The sequence below is a fragment of the Grus americana genome, chromosome 1, assembly GCF_028858705.1.
Source record: "Grus americana isolate bGruAme1 chromosome 1, bGruAme1.mat, whole genome shotgun sequence".
In the NCBI taxonomy this organism is placed as follows: domain Eukaryota; kingdom Metazoa; phylum Chordata; class Aves; order Gruiformes; family Gruidae; genus Grus; species Grus americana.
The window spans coordinates 194,768,903-194,784,754 of NC_072852.1; the positions used below are offsets into that span (position 1 = coordinate 194,768,903).

The 15,852-nt window shown below is 35.8% G+C and overlaps 1 protein-coding gene across 7 annotated transcripts in view; it reads right to left on the bottom strand.

The window, feature by feature from the left end:
* Window positions 1-15,852, bottom strand: part of PDS5B (PDS5 cohesin associated factor B) — a 118,409-nt gene that overhangs the window by 52,534 nt on the left and 50,023 nt on the right. For all 7 annotated transcript variants that reach the window (XM_054843866.1, XM_054843846.1, XM_054843856.1 and 4 more), the window contains exons 9-14: window positions 10,397-10,512; window positions 8,703-8,797; window positions 6,266-6,411; window positions 5,147-5,298; window positions 3,377-3,490; window positions 1,744-1,825 (exon numbers count right to left, since the gene is read on the bottom strand). In XM_054843866.1, coding sequence (XP_054699841.1) covers window positions 1,744-1,825; window positions 3,377-3,490; window positions 5,147-5,298; window positions 6,266-6,411; window positions 8,703-8,797; window positions 10,397-10,512 — 705 coding nt within the window. The remainder of the gene's footprint in view (window positions 1-1,743; window positions 1,826-3,376; window positions 3,491-5,146; window positions 5,299-6,265; window positions 6,412-8,702; window positions 8,798-10,396; window positions 10,513-15,852) is intronic.

Genomic DNA, 15,852 nt, shown 5'->3' on the forward strand with positions numbered 1-15,852 from the left:
CACCACCTCACCAAAGGGACTGAGCACAGCAGGCAGCGAAAGGCCTAAGGACCATGGAGAAGAGAGGTGTCCGAAGGGGAGCCAAAGGGTGTTTCTCTGTTTATTTGTTTGCTTTTATTTCTCAATACCAGAATCAATAATTAAAAGTTTATGTTAATTGACAATAAACTAAATTAAGTACAAATTCCCTGACTGAAAACCATTTTGTTGCCTGCAACAGCATCTCAGGTCACAAGCGCCTAAATTCTCCCATGCAGTCCCGTTACTCAAAAGAAATGTGTAGAGAATTAGTACTTAATAGCTAAAGAAATTATGAAAGCCACATGGACAAATGCAAACGTGTCAACAGCATACACTGTTTTGAATGTGATGCTTATGCTGGCATTTATCAAAACCTACATGTTTAATTCCATATCATATTTGATATTGTACAACTGAGAAACAACTTTCATTACACCTCCCTGAAGACAAAAGGAAAAGTTGAAATTTCACATTCGACTGAAATGCAGAAAATATCAAGAAATTAACTCAGGTTTTAAATGCATAAGTGTATTTAAATTACACCAAATAATATAAAACAATACATGAAAAATATTTCAATACAGTCACCAAAATGCAATGAAATATTGTTGTACTAACAATTACTGCACTTAGTATTTAACACACTACAGCGTGTTCTAAATGCACTAAGTCAAAATTACGAATTTCACTGCAATCAGGACTGAAACACTAAGGGATGAATTTTGATTTGGTAAGTCTCTTTCTGTCTGCAAGACAGCAGCATTTCCAAGCAGATGCATTAGATAATCCAACCACACTTGTAAAAATGCAGTTACCCACTCTTTCTGTTCAGGTAATTCCAGTGAATAGAAAATTCAGTCATAAAATTTGATTAAATTTACTGTGGTATGTGAGTATATGTGCATACAGAAAATAAAAACGACACACACAGGTAATATGAATGTGAGCATGGCAACACTTTCTACTATATAGTATTTCTGTTAAACAAGCACCAGATAGACCTTTTGGCCTTAAAGTCAAGTTCTAATCACATTCCAAACTAAATCCAGAATTTCATCCTATGATTCCACACCCCCCCCCCCCCCCCAAATACGAGTATGCACATACACATAACTAAAACAAATCTAAACTTAACTTTATGAGAATATCCTAAATGCTCAATCATGTTTATTTTTTCATTCTGAGCAAATTTTTTAAAAAAAAAAAAAAAGAAATCAATTGTAGTCGGGTATCTGCAATACAACATTTAAGAAGCTTCCAAGAGGGAAGAGAAACAAGTAACCTGTAGGGATAAAACCACTCCAATTTCTTGAATGTTACTAATCATATATAAGATAAGAAGTTAGGGTGTATAGGTACTTTTTCTTAATGACTTGATTTGGCAGTCAAAAGTAATATGCTGGTTTTCCTCCTCTTTCAAGAGCCAGAACAATCCTGGCAAGTTGTAACTCAAACATTGGAAGCAAATATTTTAATATCAAATTATTGACAGAATCTTTTTTAAATTCCTGAAACATCCCTACCTCTTCACTTTTACTGACAAAACGTATACGCGTTTCCTACTGCAAGTGTAGTCTAATGGAATATCAGTTACCTTTCACAATATTTTCTATCTATCACTACAAATAAGCTTGAGATAGTCAAACAAATGGAATAAAAACCAGTTTATTCTTTTAGGTAAAACTGCATATTCACTGTGGGATAAAGATAAATTGAACTCACTTTGGGTTGTTTAATTAGGTCGACTAAATCCTTTACTTGATGTCGCAGCAAATTTTGACATTTCCACATTTCATTCAATGCTCTAAAAAAAAAAAAAAAGTTGTCAAAGTCATCTAATCGATAAATAACACAACTGTCAAATAAGAGCCTTTAAACTCTTCTCAACTTCAGATTCAGGAATGTGCTTATCACCAAAATTTCATTGCTGTGTGACCAATGGTTCCTAAAAGCATGACATAGAAAATTTAATTGGTCATATTAGACTGGAACAAAGTGAGATTTTGAATCAAGTTTTATTTCAGATCCTTAACTACACTGCCCTTAAAAGAAGTAGGAAGTAATTGATGTCCCATAAAGAACTCATTTGTACAAGCTTGAAATCACTCTTCTAAAAGCATTCCAAGAAGCAGGTGTTTAAGATTTTTATCATCAAAACAATGTTTTTCTTGCACACAGAAAGGAGCTACTAGCTACTAGATGAATAAATTGTGAAAAGTGGACATGATTAGACTTGTAAGAGACACATTAGAGGGATTCAACAAAACTGAAAATTAGCACACTTTCCATACAACATAAGCCATATAAAAAGTCACAGCTTCATTTAAAAAACTTCCAGAATCCACAAGTAAAAAGTCAGTTCTATATAACTGAAGATACTATGTTTTCAAATGAGTACTGCTGCATATGAAAACTAAAATTCAGGAGTTGTTTGTTGCCTGAAATAACGAGTACTGAAAAGAAGTCATTCTGCATTTTTGTTTAGCCTATACTAAAAGTTATTAGAACAGTAACTTTTTATTTTTAATATATTATTCTTAACTTTAGTTTGTCACAGTTGTCATATCTTTAGGCAGGTAATGCAAGAAATGCAGGGGATTCAAACATCAGTTTCTGTAGTATTCAAAGGCTTCGGGGTTATTTTAAGCCATTTTTTGTACATAAAAGTTCTTTCTAGTCTCCCACATGAGAAAAAAGCTATATTCAATTTTCAAGTGACTGAATGCTAGTAAATGAAAAAACAAAGTAAAACTAATTGAATTTAGTCAAACTGTGAACATTACAGTAGTCAAATTCATGCACTTCTACCCATTTTAAGTTGGAGAAGGCATGTAACATAATTACAAGTAAAATGCATATTGAAGGAAAAAACCAAACAAGTAATTCCTTCCCACTCTTAAGTCATCCTGGCTGCTAAAATAAGGAGTATATTAATTCAGAACTTGTCCGATAAGATCTAGGGCTAGTCAACGCTACTATCTGTGCCATCTCTTTTCAGACATAAAAGGACTGACATGCACTCAAGCTTCTTGCCAGATCTTTGACAGTACTTTTTTTTAGCTGTTTACAGTTAAAAGGTACCACACCTTGTCAGAGAACACCCTATTAGTTTTAGTGGGATTTTGTCTTGTTTTGGTTTTTTTGTTTGCTTGTTTGGTGTGGGTTTTTTGGTTTTGCTTTTTAAAAATCACACTTGAAAAATAGATCCTATTGCTATATTCTATACATACTATTTTCTGATAGTTGACAAACTATTTTTGTCCACTGGCTTAGGATACTCATAACGATTTAGAACTAATTTACAGTAATAATTATATTAAAGATGATTTTGCAAGAAGTCAAAAATAACACATACTTCACAGCGTTTGAATCCAGTGTTGCGTAAAGGTAATACAAACATTTCATTCGTTCATTTGTTTCCAAGTTGTGAGGGACCATATACTGAGCAAAGATGCGTTCAACAAGTAATCTGAAAGACAGAATTAAGAAACAAACTGTAAAGCAAGAAAGTGGTCTTGAATTGCTAAAACATTCAATCAAAAATTCTCAGACCTATCTAGAGATCAGATGTTGTATGTAAAGACATATTCAAAACTCCAAAAGTCAAGTTCTTTAACTTCCAATATAACTCAGCATAAACTAAACAAAAATCTATAATTACAGAAGATGTAATGTTAATGTTAGCAGTTAGGACATATAAGAGATTACATTATCGAAATCAGATGTATTAATCTAGATAGGAACCAAAGGGTTTTAGAGAAGGATGCCTCTTAATTATCAGTCCAAAGAGATACTATCAGTCAATTTCATTACAGGTCAGCACTGGGGTAAATTCATGAACTGACCCAAATTAATGGGCCTAAAATAAAAAAAGAAATATCATGTTGATTATATCACATATTATCATGAAGCCTGGATGGAGAATTCAGAGACTTGTCAGAAGGAGCTGACTTTCCTCCACCTCTCCTCAGCCCCTTCCCCAAGGGCCAAGTTTATCTCATTTCTTTTGCTTCCACAATAAAAATGCAAGTACATTCACACAGAAATTATTTAAAGCTCCTGCTATAACATGGAGGTTCCTTTTTTGGAAACAGGAGGAAAGAAAGGTTTGGGCCTGCCAGTTACCTACGAAAGACTGAGAAGAAAAAACAAAAGGAAAACTAAACCTACATTGTAGTCTTAAATACCAAGAAGGCCCACAACTTTTGCAAATTGAGGTCAACATTACCAGAATGGAGTACATAGGTTAAAAAAACCCCAATCATGTAAGTTTAGGCTAAAAATGAGAAGAAAACCTTACACACAATTGGAAAGGGTGGTGAAAACCCAAACCCAGCCCGTTTAAAAAGATCCCAAAGTTTAACAGAAATGTGAGTGGGTGAGATTAGATGTGAAAATCCAGACAGTTCTGTCCACTTCCATGGTACCATGAAATAATTGTTTATTTTGGAGATGACTGAGGCCACAAGTTTTTGAAAAGATCTGTATGGGTTTGCAATGCCATTTGAATGTAATCATGCTGTGAAAGCCAAAGGCTCATTTCCAAAGCCAACAAGACCGCCTTGATTAGTCAAGGCGGACTAGTTGCCAAACTAGTTCCCCAAGTGCAACCATCTATTTTTCAATACGAATAACCGTATACAAGTCTATAGGGGGTATGACAGAGGCATTGCTTTCACCACCAATCCAGGACAAGGCTCTAATTCATGGCTATTGTACAGAAAAACAAACTTCTGCAGAGTGAGATGCCTTAACTATTGTCACTACACATACTTATCTTTAAAGCATACAGCAAATCTAAAGCAAGTTCATTAAAGTAATTTTACTTACTGAATTTTAACATAAAAATTAGCAAGCTACTGAAATTTAAAAAAAGCCTCCTTTACTAAAGCAGCAGTGAAGTACACCCATTAGAATTACTTTTCACCTTTAAAAAAAATGTAGAAGAAAACAACATAGGACAACATTTGGCTGCAGTTGTGTAAGATTACACACTGGATCAAGACATAGAGGCTTATCAAGTCTCCTCCTTCTTGTCAGCACTTAAGCACAAAGTAAAAACAAATCTGTGTAATAAGTTACCACACTTATCCACAGAATCGCCTAGCTTTCATGACTGACTTACCGGTCATCAATACTGTTTTGATAATATATATGCAGAAGTTTATCTTTGATCCATGATATCTGTTTTGCAGCTTCTTTTCCTGCTTCTGATTGTAATGAATACTTCTTGTATATCTGTGCAAGTCCCATCATAGCTTCCTTCCTCACTCTCCACTTGAGGGGGAAAAAAAAAAAAAAAAGAAAAAATGTAGTACCCAGTTTAGCTGTTCAAAACACAAAACTGAAAAGTCTACAGCATTTCCTGGTAGATATTTCCTATTCTTCACCACAATAAAATAGTTTAAACTTAGAAAAAAGTTAAACTGAGTTCTAAGTGCAACACTTTCTCATTAGTACATTTATTGCATCATGTCTGTTATGCTAAACCTTTCAGCATCAGTAACTACTACACAAGTATGCCTCTCGAATTTAGAATTATTACAAATATAAGCCAACACCCTTTCTCACAGATCTATACTAAATACTTGCAAGTACATTACAGGTGCAACAAATAAAAGCATGTCAGCAAATGAAAAAATCAGGTAATAACATTAATGTTAAAAGTTTGCCATCAATAGCCTTGTTTACCATGCTTTAACATAAGCAGTGAACCTCAAATTTCACCAAATAATGAAACATAGGTAAAATAAGTTTCAAGACTATTCAAATTTGAAAGCTACTACACTGATTTGCAGTCTTTCAATGATCTAATTAAAAGCAGGTGAACTAGCTACCTCTGATGGTGGAATGTTTTCCATCAGTAATCTACAATCCATTTAGAAATCCACTTGCAAAGGCTCTTACAAAAAACATTAGAAGGTTTTACAAGGGCCTCATTTTACTTAAAAATTATACTAAAATTAAACAACTGGAGCAACGCTGTTGTGCTTCAGCCTATTACACTCTTTTTTGATCATATTACCTTAAACAATAATACAGCACAATGAAAAATGTGGTATTCCAGTCAGGGGCAAAAAGTGCCTCATTAAATAGACTGCTTCTCATTTTTTTGCATTATATTGTTTTTCATTAGTAGTTTTAAAATTAGTTCAGCATTTTTTAGAAGCGTTGCTTTTCAAAAAGCTGAATAACTGTCTAGAAATATAACGCACAGCCATTATTAGGACTAGTTATGTCTTACCCGCTTGTCCAGTGTTCGTTCTCTGACAAAATTAAGGAGGTGATCATTGACAAGCAAAAGATCTTTTTTAGCAGCAGTAACTATGGATACTATAACATCATGCCTTATGGCCTCTTCAGGATCATGTGACCTTACTTTAAGATATTCTGGAAAAAAATAGAATAAGTATTTCATTGTAAGTATACAATTTCAGCTACTTTTCTTTCTCTAGACAGTACACAACTGACAGGAGCAGAAAACAAGATTTTCTATTGTTTTGAGCATCAACAGTAAGAAACCAATAGTTTTCTCTAAGATTAACTGGAATGCCACTAAAACTTTTTATTTGCTTAGAACATTAAATATTTATATTTCTGGCATTATGGAAATAAGACTCATGGGGCTACATTTTTATTTTTTCTTATAATAGTTAAGCTATGTCTACTGTAGCAACTATTATACCCAAACAGAATTGGATCTGTAGAGCAGAACAGACAGTGCTGAGAATTTGATATCCACACTATATACATTTTAAAGTCTTATTTCAGGCTAGAGGCTACTCTTTTCCTGCAGACTCCATCCCCTTTGCCTGCTGAAGCATATTAGTTGCACTCTTGACCACAACTTCTGTGTTATTCGCAAGGCATCTAGCTCACATGCTCCAGGAATACTCCACAGCGTGAGCTATGTAAGCATTGTAAGTAGGGACAAATCAAGAGACATACTTCAAAAGCATGCTCTTTGACCAAGTTATAATGCTTATTCAGACACATCCTAATTTATTCAACTTAATACATTTTTTTCTAGATTATTTTGGGTCATTGTTACTTATTTGGTAGTATCAATAATCTTAGGCTATCAACATTTTAAAATTTCTGCTTACAAGTGTCAAACATGTTAGCTAGCTATTGTCCTTTTAGAAAGCTGACAAAGAATAAAAATATAAATGAACTTTGCCATTTAGGAGTATGTATTTTAGGTTAATTTAGAAGCACAAACGGGTAGCAAAATGAACACAAAAGTTATTAAGATCACTGTACACAGCATACATCAGTGAAACATTGAGAACATTAAGAAACATTGAAAATTCAAAGTTTACTCTAAATGAAATAACCAGAGGTTACTGTTCTCTTATTACTGTTCAATGACCAGTGAAAACTGTCAAGTCTCATCTGCAATATTTTCTGTTAACATTTCTGGTATCAGCACAAGTGTCAAAAGAGCACATCAAGAAATAAAGCTTTGCACTTATGGACATTATGAAATTTGATATCCAAATAAGACTTTTAGAAAAATAGTTTTGTTCCACAGGAAAAAATAATAAACGAAAACAAATGAAGAACAATGCCATTGCACAAAACAGTTCTGTTCTCAAACACCAGTGAGTCAGAGAAATTTTTCAACAATTTGACTTTGATAAGCACTGTGGGGAGAGAAAGGAGGGGCAAGCAAAATTACATTTCCCAGAGGATACCATTAGAGGGGGCACAAAGTCTTCCTGCAATGTAAAAAAGAAAAAAACCCCACCCTTGAAAATACAATTCTGATAATCAAAGAGGAAACATCTCTACCATTCCTTTAAGGAAATGTCCAGAAACATTTATTTTACTTTTCTTTTAAGCTGGCTTAACGATACCACTAACTGTGGGATGACTCTAGGTAGCCTGTACTTGTGTCTAACTTGACAAACGCTCAGCAAGCAGGAGAGCGTTCCCATGCGCTTAACAGCCCTTTAAATTCCCTCCTTAGAGCAAATGGACAAAGATATTACCTCCAAAGAATTACAAGAAGTAGGAATTTATTGATCAGGGGAAAATACAGTCTCCATATACACTTGGGGGGGGGGGGGGGGGGGTAAAAAAACAAAACAAAAAACAACAAAACCCCAAAAATCCAACAAACCAACCCATTCTTTTTAATTCCACTTTTTCATTATGACATCAGGAGCAACAAATACAAAACATTTCTATTTATGCCAGTTGCCTTCTTCCTACAGAGGTCTTGAATTACATGCAGCATTTGAGCTGAAGGAGCAGGAACAAATGGCTGTGGTCACAGATATGAGGACTGTTTTCATGTTTTAGACAGTGGCCACATAATATTTACAGATTTCAGCTTTGTGGAACTGAAGTCTCCACTCTGCAACCTAATTAATAAATGCCATCACCATTAGGTTAGCCAGGCTGTCTTTGCCTGATCCCATGGTGCTTAATTTCAACAGCAGTTGGGAATGCAACTACTGTACAAGAAGGAGAGTTATCTCTTCAGTTAAGGCATTCTTTATGTACAATCCCCTCAGCCTGAGAGGCAGCACTGAAGGCAAGGACTTTAACTTCACACTCCAACTTCAATTACATCATACACAGCCTCTGACAATGTTACTCAGGATGACAACTAACCTTCCTGACTTCTCCAGGAGACTTAAAATGGTATTTTAATGTTATAATAAATGTGGTACCTGTTAAGTCTTTTGCTAGGTCGGGATGGTTCATAAGGCAGTGACTTGCAAACTTTACACACTCAAGACGAATAGGTACATGGATATCATTAAACCTATTTGGAAACAAGACAATGCATTACAACGACAAAAGTATCACTTCTACCAAAGCAATTTATTTCTACACAATCTCAACTACCTCTGAAAATATTTTTATGCTTCCCATGCAGCTACATGCATAAACCATCTCTGATTTCACAGTATTAAGTGGACTGTCTTCAGCTTAAAAAAAAAATCCTGCACTCATTTATTAATTCATGTTCTGAACATGAAAAGAAATATCCTCTCCTAGTACACGTGAAAAACTCCCAGGCAGACAACAACTATACTAGAAAGATGTCTGACATTTTAACTACCTTTTCTGTAATGCTCCACATATTTAACCATGAACAATGTATTATCAACTAAAAGTTTTATAAGACTCTGATATTCATCCCCTCTTTAAACTGTATGATAGACAACAAACCAATGGGCATCTAGCCTAGTGCAAACTTCTTCTAAAATGAATCACTTAAACTCCTGTAAGACTTCCTTTTGAAAGACTGAATTAGGTTTGATGCTGAAAAACTAGTATTTTTTTGTGTTTAATGAGAGTTACACACAGCTCTCGAAAAAAATAAAAGCATTTTCAAGCTATCCTCAAAATGTTTGTTTTTAAACAAATTAAAAAATCAAATTTTAGAACATTATTGCTGTTGAAATGCTTTTTTATCAAATAAGGAGGTTGTAAGGAATAACTGTTTTAGTAAAATCAGGTATGTTTTCAAAATCAGGACACTTTAAGAATTGGTCCTTTAATAACACAGCTATTATAACTTAGTTAAAATACTTGAAAAAAGTAATACATGCATGTGATTCATAAGCAGTTGAAAACAGTAATTACACACAGATTGCACAAATTCACATTGCTTCACATTATAACACAATGAAGCATTTTCCTTTGGGCTCAATTAGATCTGGTATTTTTTGATGACATGCAATGTTTTAAATAGTTATATACTTTCTAGCAAAAATTCCCTCAATCAAGTTTTCTGTACTTTTAAAAGTAGCATTTCTTTGAGGACCTTGGTTTTGATACGATTGAATGCAAAATTGCAAACTACTGCATTTGTAATAATTTATAGAATTTATCCTCATTTACTGAAAAACGTTTTAATCACAGCAGCCATACTTAAGTTCATCCTGACTACAAGCTTCAGCTATATTTTCTATCTCAAACTTGCAGAGTATTTCAAAAACAAAAGACCAAGTGTGTTTGCAGCATTGTATACACTACATATCTCTTCTAAGGCACTCCTACCATTAAAAAAAAATTGAAACTAGTATACAAATACTGTACATAAAAGCCTCAACACCAGTTCTAATATCACCTGATACTGCAAATGTCATTAGATGGTGTTTTAGAATTAATCCATCACTGATTAGTTTCACTTGTTAAAAAATTAACATAAACTATTCTTTTTTCTTGACAATGGCAGTACAGACAGTTGCAAAAAAATGAACTAAAAAGGCATGATTTTTAATTGTTCACTCTGCAGAATCATAGATGCAGCAGACGTATGTAAAATAATCTCTATAGCATTATCAGTCAGATTTGAATTATACTTCATTGAATGTTTTTCTCCTCCTAGGAAGGGAACTAAACAAGCATATACCTCCCCAGGTAGCACTGCCAAAGTGGTTTGTTTTGAGATGCCAACTCCGAATCCTTCGCCCCAAACATTTTTGCTAGAAGTTTTACAACCTGCAGGCGTTCTTCATTGTCATTGCTCTGGAAAATGAACACATTTTTTAAAAAAAAAAAAATTGGGAAAAAAAGCCCCAAACCCCACAGAAACAAAAGAAAAACCAACCCCAGAGTTCTGTTTTGTACATCTTTTACCCCAACAGACTTATACACCTCCAGAAATAACATAATACTGATTAATAGACTTTTCTTGAATACAAATATATATCTCAAGACAAAAAAACCCTTCACTATTATTTGGAGAAGACAAAATAATAAAGGCAGTGAAAACAAAAAACAATGGAGAAACAAAAACTAATGTGAACATACATCTTTCGAACCCTCTTTTACAGGTTACTGATCCTGTTAGGAAATCCAATATGTACCTGTAAAAGCTTACACAAATTCAAGCACAACACAAACCCCACAAAATTCATTCTATGTTTATCGGCACACAAAGGCTTACAGTTCTCTGGAACAGTGTTTAATAACAAATGTTTAGTTAAAAAGAAAAAAGTTTTCAGAAAACAAGTTTTACAGAACATCAGATTAAGTACCCAAGGTCTGAGATGCACAGGATCTGGTCTTGTAAAGCCTGTATTTAAGCCTATATATAAAAATGCTGAGTTCAACAGATACTTATCTTTCATATTTAAAATTAGCACTAAAAGAGATAAAACAAGGCCTTCTCCAGTATATTTTCATTATCATTGGTTTGCATTACATTTGTTTAATACAACACACAGCATTGGAAGTTTAATACGTACTTTGGAAATGTGTGCTAACATTTGTGCAATTAGCATGTACTTACTATTCACCAATTTTTTTCTTTTGCTTATTAAAGGAAAAAAATGAAAAGAACAACTGGCTGCAACACTTCTTTGAAAAGGGAGTGGCTAAAATTGGTTGATATTAACTAGATATTATTCACTTCCTTATTATTTCAGTCTTTTTATTCTGGTAATAAAGACAAGGACTGTTTAAAATACTATTTTTTTCTACCGTCTTTGACATTCTTATTAGTTTAACACCATCTTTTGAACATGAACAAGAAATAAGAGCACAATCCATCAGAGTTCTCTAATACAACACCACAGTCTTAAAGACCAACTATTTCTCCTATCTGACTTGATACCATAAATGGGCTGATAAGTTTGCTAGTATGTCCTTTTAATTCAGCTCCCCAAGAACAGTAAAAGCATTTGTAAAATCCTTAAAGTAACAGAGCAAGAGAAGTTAAGGATGAAGAAATCTCAAACTGATATACTACTACATTACAAAAGGCTATAATTCTTCCAAATACACTTTAGCATTAAGTATTAGCAGCATTAATAGTAAATCCATTAATACATTAGTCTGCATTTGACTAATTTTTCCAATTAAACTTCGGATTGACATTACTGAAAGCCACCTACAACCACCTCCTCTTAATCTGCAATAAATGATGTCTTTTTTTTACCTTCATGAGTTTCAGCTTGTAGTGTCCATTACACTACAAATTCTTATTCTGTGCCTTCATGGTTAAGAACTTTAAAATTTTTTTTTAGCCTGTATTAGTTCAATCTCCATTACTCACATTCCATCCACTCCTGCTTAAACCAACAAAATATTAAAAATATTAAGCATCTCTGAATTTCTCTAGGTAACCAACATGGATCCAGAGCAACACACCCAAGAGGGTGGGGAGTACACTAAACATTCCACTACTTAATTACACAGAAATATAGAGAAAGGGGGAGAAAAAAAACAACCCAGAGACATAAAAACCAACTGAAATATCCTTAATGAATTAGCCACAGAAGAAGCTTTCACTGTATTAGCCACCAATCCAATTATAAAGACAACCCACTCATGTTTCCAGTCCTGTTTGTAAAACAATGAATATTTGTGATTATGGACCAAGAGTATCTGGTACTTTTTAAATTTGTGCCCAGATATTGGTCCCCTTGAAACGTTCTCATATAAGCTCCTAAAGGTAATAAAAATCAACCTGTACTTCTTATTAAATGAATGCATCACTGCTACAGTCTCTCTCCTTTATTCTACTTTAATCTCAAACTCTGAAAAAATCTTCATCTTCTCCATGCTATGAGACATTGAAGAGGTATTCTATGAGACTTGAAGAGTCACATCCTTCACCTCATTTCTTAGCTATGATCCAGAGCTCTTTATGCTTAATAGTATTCCGTAATGATTTATCAATAAAAATTGACATTGAACACTGATATTTTCAGTTTCTCATACATGCTCCCAACACACTGGCAGCTGCTCTTCTGCCTAGGTACTAGGGTCTGTCAGCTGAAGGTCAGAGTGTTATCGCTACCAAGTCCAAAAGAATAGTCAGCACCAAAGATACGTGGGATTTGGGAGTAGAAGTGGACACATGACCTGAAACTTGCCAAAAATGTTTAATTACCCTATCCAGGAAGAAAGACAGCTCTAAAATAAAAAGTTTACTTTTATTATTGATTTTATTCATTAGGTCATAGTGACTTAGTAGGATGGCAAAATAAAGATCTAAAACCTGTAATGGTTATTTCCTAAATACTCTAGACATAAGCTTTTCATTCTCCTGAACATTAAAATTGTATTCACTTTCAGTAATATTTCTAAAATCCAAATATCAAATTCAAATGAAGGAATATCAGTTTCTTTTACAAGTTGACCTACACAACAATACACTCCTACCTCTGTTCTCTCCTGCACCAACAATGCTTCTGTGTCAATGCTAGATCTCTAAACACACCACCTCATTTGTGCCTGGTCTTCGCATTATGACCTTCCCTCAAAGATGAGGTTAAGTTAAATGAATTTCAGTGGACATTCTGCTAATCCCCTAGACTCCTTTCCAAAATTAGGCAAAAAAAATAGTTACCAGTAAGAAGCAACCATGATTTAACACAGCGCTCTCAGAGTGTTAAGAGTTTAACAGTATTCCTTTTCTGCCACATGAGAACAGAAGAACTTTTTCTTTACAAGAGCTAGAAAGAGGTGGCAGGTTTACCCCGGCCAAAAGCCAAACACCCACCCAGCCTCTCACTCTCCTTCTCTGTACAGAGAGGGGAAGGGACGAAAATAGAAGGAAGGTGAAGAGACTCATGGATGAAGACAATGACAGTTTAATAGATAAAGAAAAAGCTGCATGCACAAGTAAAGCAAAAAAGAATTAATTCAGTACTTCCCATTGGCAGACAGATGTTCCACCAGTTCCCGGAAAGCAGGCATAGTGCTTGCTTGGGAAGACAAACACCATGAGCACAGACATCCCTCGCTTCCTCCTCCTTTCCCTGAGCTTTTATTGCTGAGCATGTGTCCCCTCTCACCCTCCTGCTCTGTCTTACCCTATTCAACACTGGTTTAGCCACAAATATAAAGTACAGTACCATACAAGCTGCTACAAAGAAAATTAACTCCATCCCAGCCAGACCCAAAAGGATAACTAGTTTGTCCACTTCCATTTGGTATGTGACATGACACAGCACACACCTGACTGCTTTTCAATTCTTTTCAAACATTACTTAAAAGATTTGTGGGACAGAAAGGACAGAAAGAGCAAGCAACGTAGTAAAGCACACAAAAGCTTCACATTACAGAGAATACCAGTTACTGCCAGCAGCCTCTCATTCTTTGTCCATGTCAACAATTCTCACAGCAGCTAAAGTTATCTGGCATCATGACCAAACTGGATGGTCATTGGTTGTACCAAAACAGCAAGGTGCTTAAACACTAGGTGGCCACATTGTTTAGATCCAAAATAGTAAATATGCACAACAGTGTTACAGAGGCATCTAAGCTCTCTCGCAAGTTCCATACTAACAGTTTCATAACCCCTCCATACATGGTCAAAAATTTATTTCGTCACGGACAGGAAAGCCCTTGGATTTTTCCCACACTCAGAGACAGTCTAGAACTTCCATAAGACCCTGATCCCATGAAGGTAAATCAAGAGGCTTCGTGCCACAAAGAGTATAAAATAAGTTAAGGGAGATGGAGAACAAGAGATTTGGATCCTGTCAGGTAATGAGTCACAGACACACAGACATTTGTTCACATCCTCAAACTGTGATCAGCCACAGAAGAACAAGGCAGCCCAATCAACTGGAAAGGAGTGGAGATTGCTCAGTGAAGCTCACCTGGTTGCTGGGAGAAAACCACTACTACTTCATTTTCGAAATGTACCACAAAGCAAAGAAATAAGATAGTACATAGAAATGGACTGAAAGCAGTCCTGAGGAGGAGAACTTGCGGGGCGTTGGTTGATGAGAAGCTCAACATGAGCCGGCAATGTGTGCTTGCAGCCCAGAAAGCCAACTGTGTCATGGGCTGTATCGAAACACAGCCAGCTGGTCGAGGGAAGTGATTCTGCCCCTCTACTCTACTTTCCTGAGACCCCACCTGGAGTACTGCATCCAGCTCTGGGGGCCCCAGCACAAGAAAGATGTTGGAGTGAGTCCAGAGGAGGGCCATGAAGATGATCAGAGGGCTGGAGCACCTCTCCTATGAAGACAGGCTGAGAGAGTTGGGATTGTTCAGCCTGCAGAAGAGAAGGCTCTGGGGAGACCTTAGAGCAGGCTTCCAGTACTTACAGGGGGCCTACAAGAAAGCTGGAGAGGGACTATTTACAAGGGCATGGAGTGACAGGACAAGGGGGAATGGGTTTAAGCTGAAGGAGGGTCGATTTAGATTAGATCTTAGAAATAAGTTCTTTACTGTGAGGATGAGGCGGCACTGGAACAGTTTACCCAGAGAACTTGTGAAGGCCCCCTCCCTGGCAGTGTTCAAGGCCAGGTTGGATGGGGCTTTGGGCAACCTGATCTAGTGGAGGGTGTCCCTGCCCCTGGCAGGGGGGTTGGAACTACATGATCTTTAAAGATCCCTTCCAACTCAAACCATACTATGATTCTGGTTCATGTACAAAATATACAACTAGTGGAAGAGTTGCTGGTACCAGGAAGAAGCCATTTCTCTAAATATAATCACTATCAGATAAACGCCCAGCACCCATACTGTGAGACTGAGTACCCTAAGGTCAGGATGAACATAAGACCAATCCCTGAAAGAACAATCAAGAATACTGAGTTTTAAGCATCCTCCAAGAACAGGAGAAGGTCCTCAAAACTGGAACAATCAAGATTAAAAGCACTTCCCCACCCCCCCTTTCACTCTAACTAGAATTTAGGGAAGGGAGCATGGTAGCCATTGCAATCATGAAACAGGAGTACATCCAATGGATTTCACAGATTTCAGTCTGTCCTCAGACAGAACTTGGTAGTTCTTATAAGCCCAGGCAGAATCCAGATTCACGGTAAGCCAAGCACATTCATGGTAGAAGCCTGGACATGACCTGCCACTAAGTAAAGTTACAGTTCTTTGTAGACAATTAGT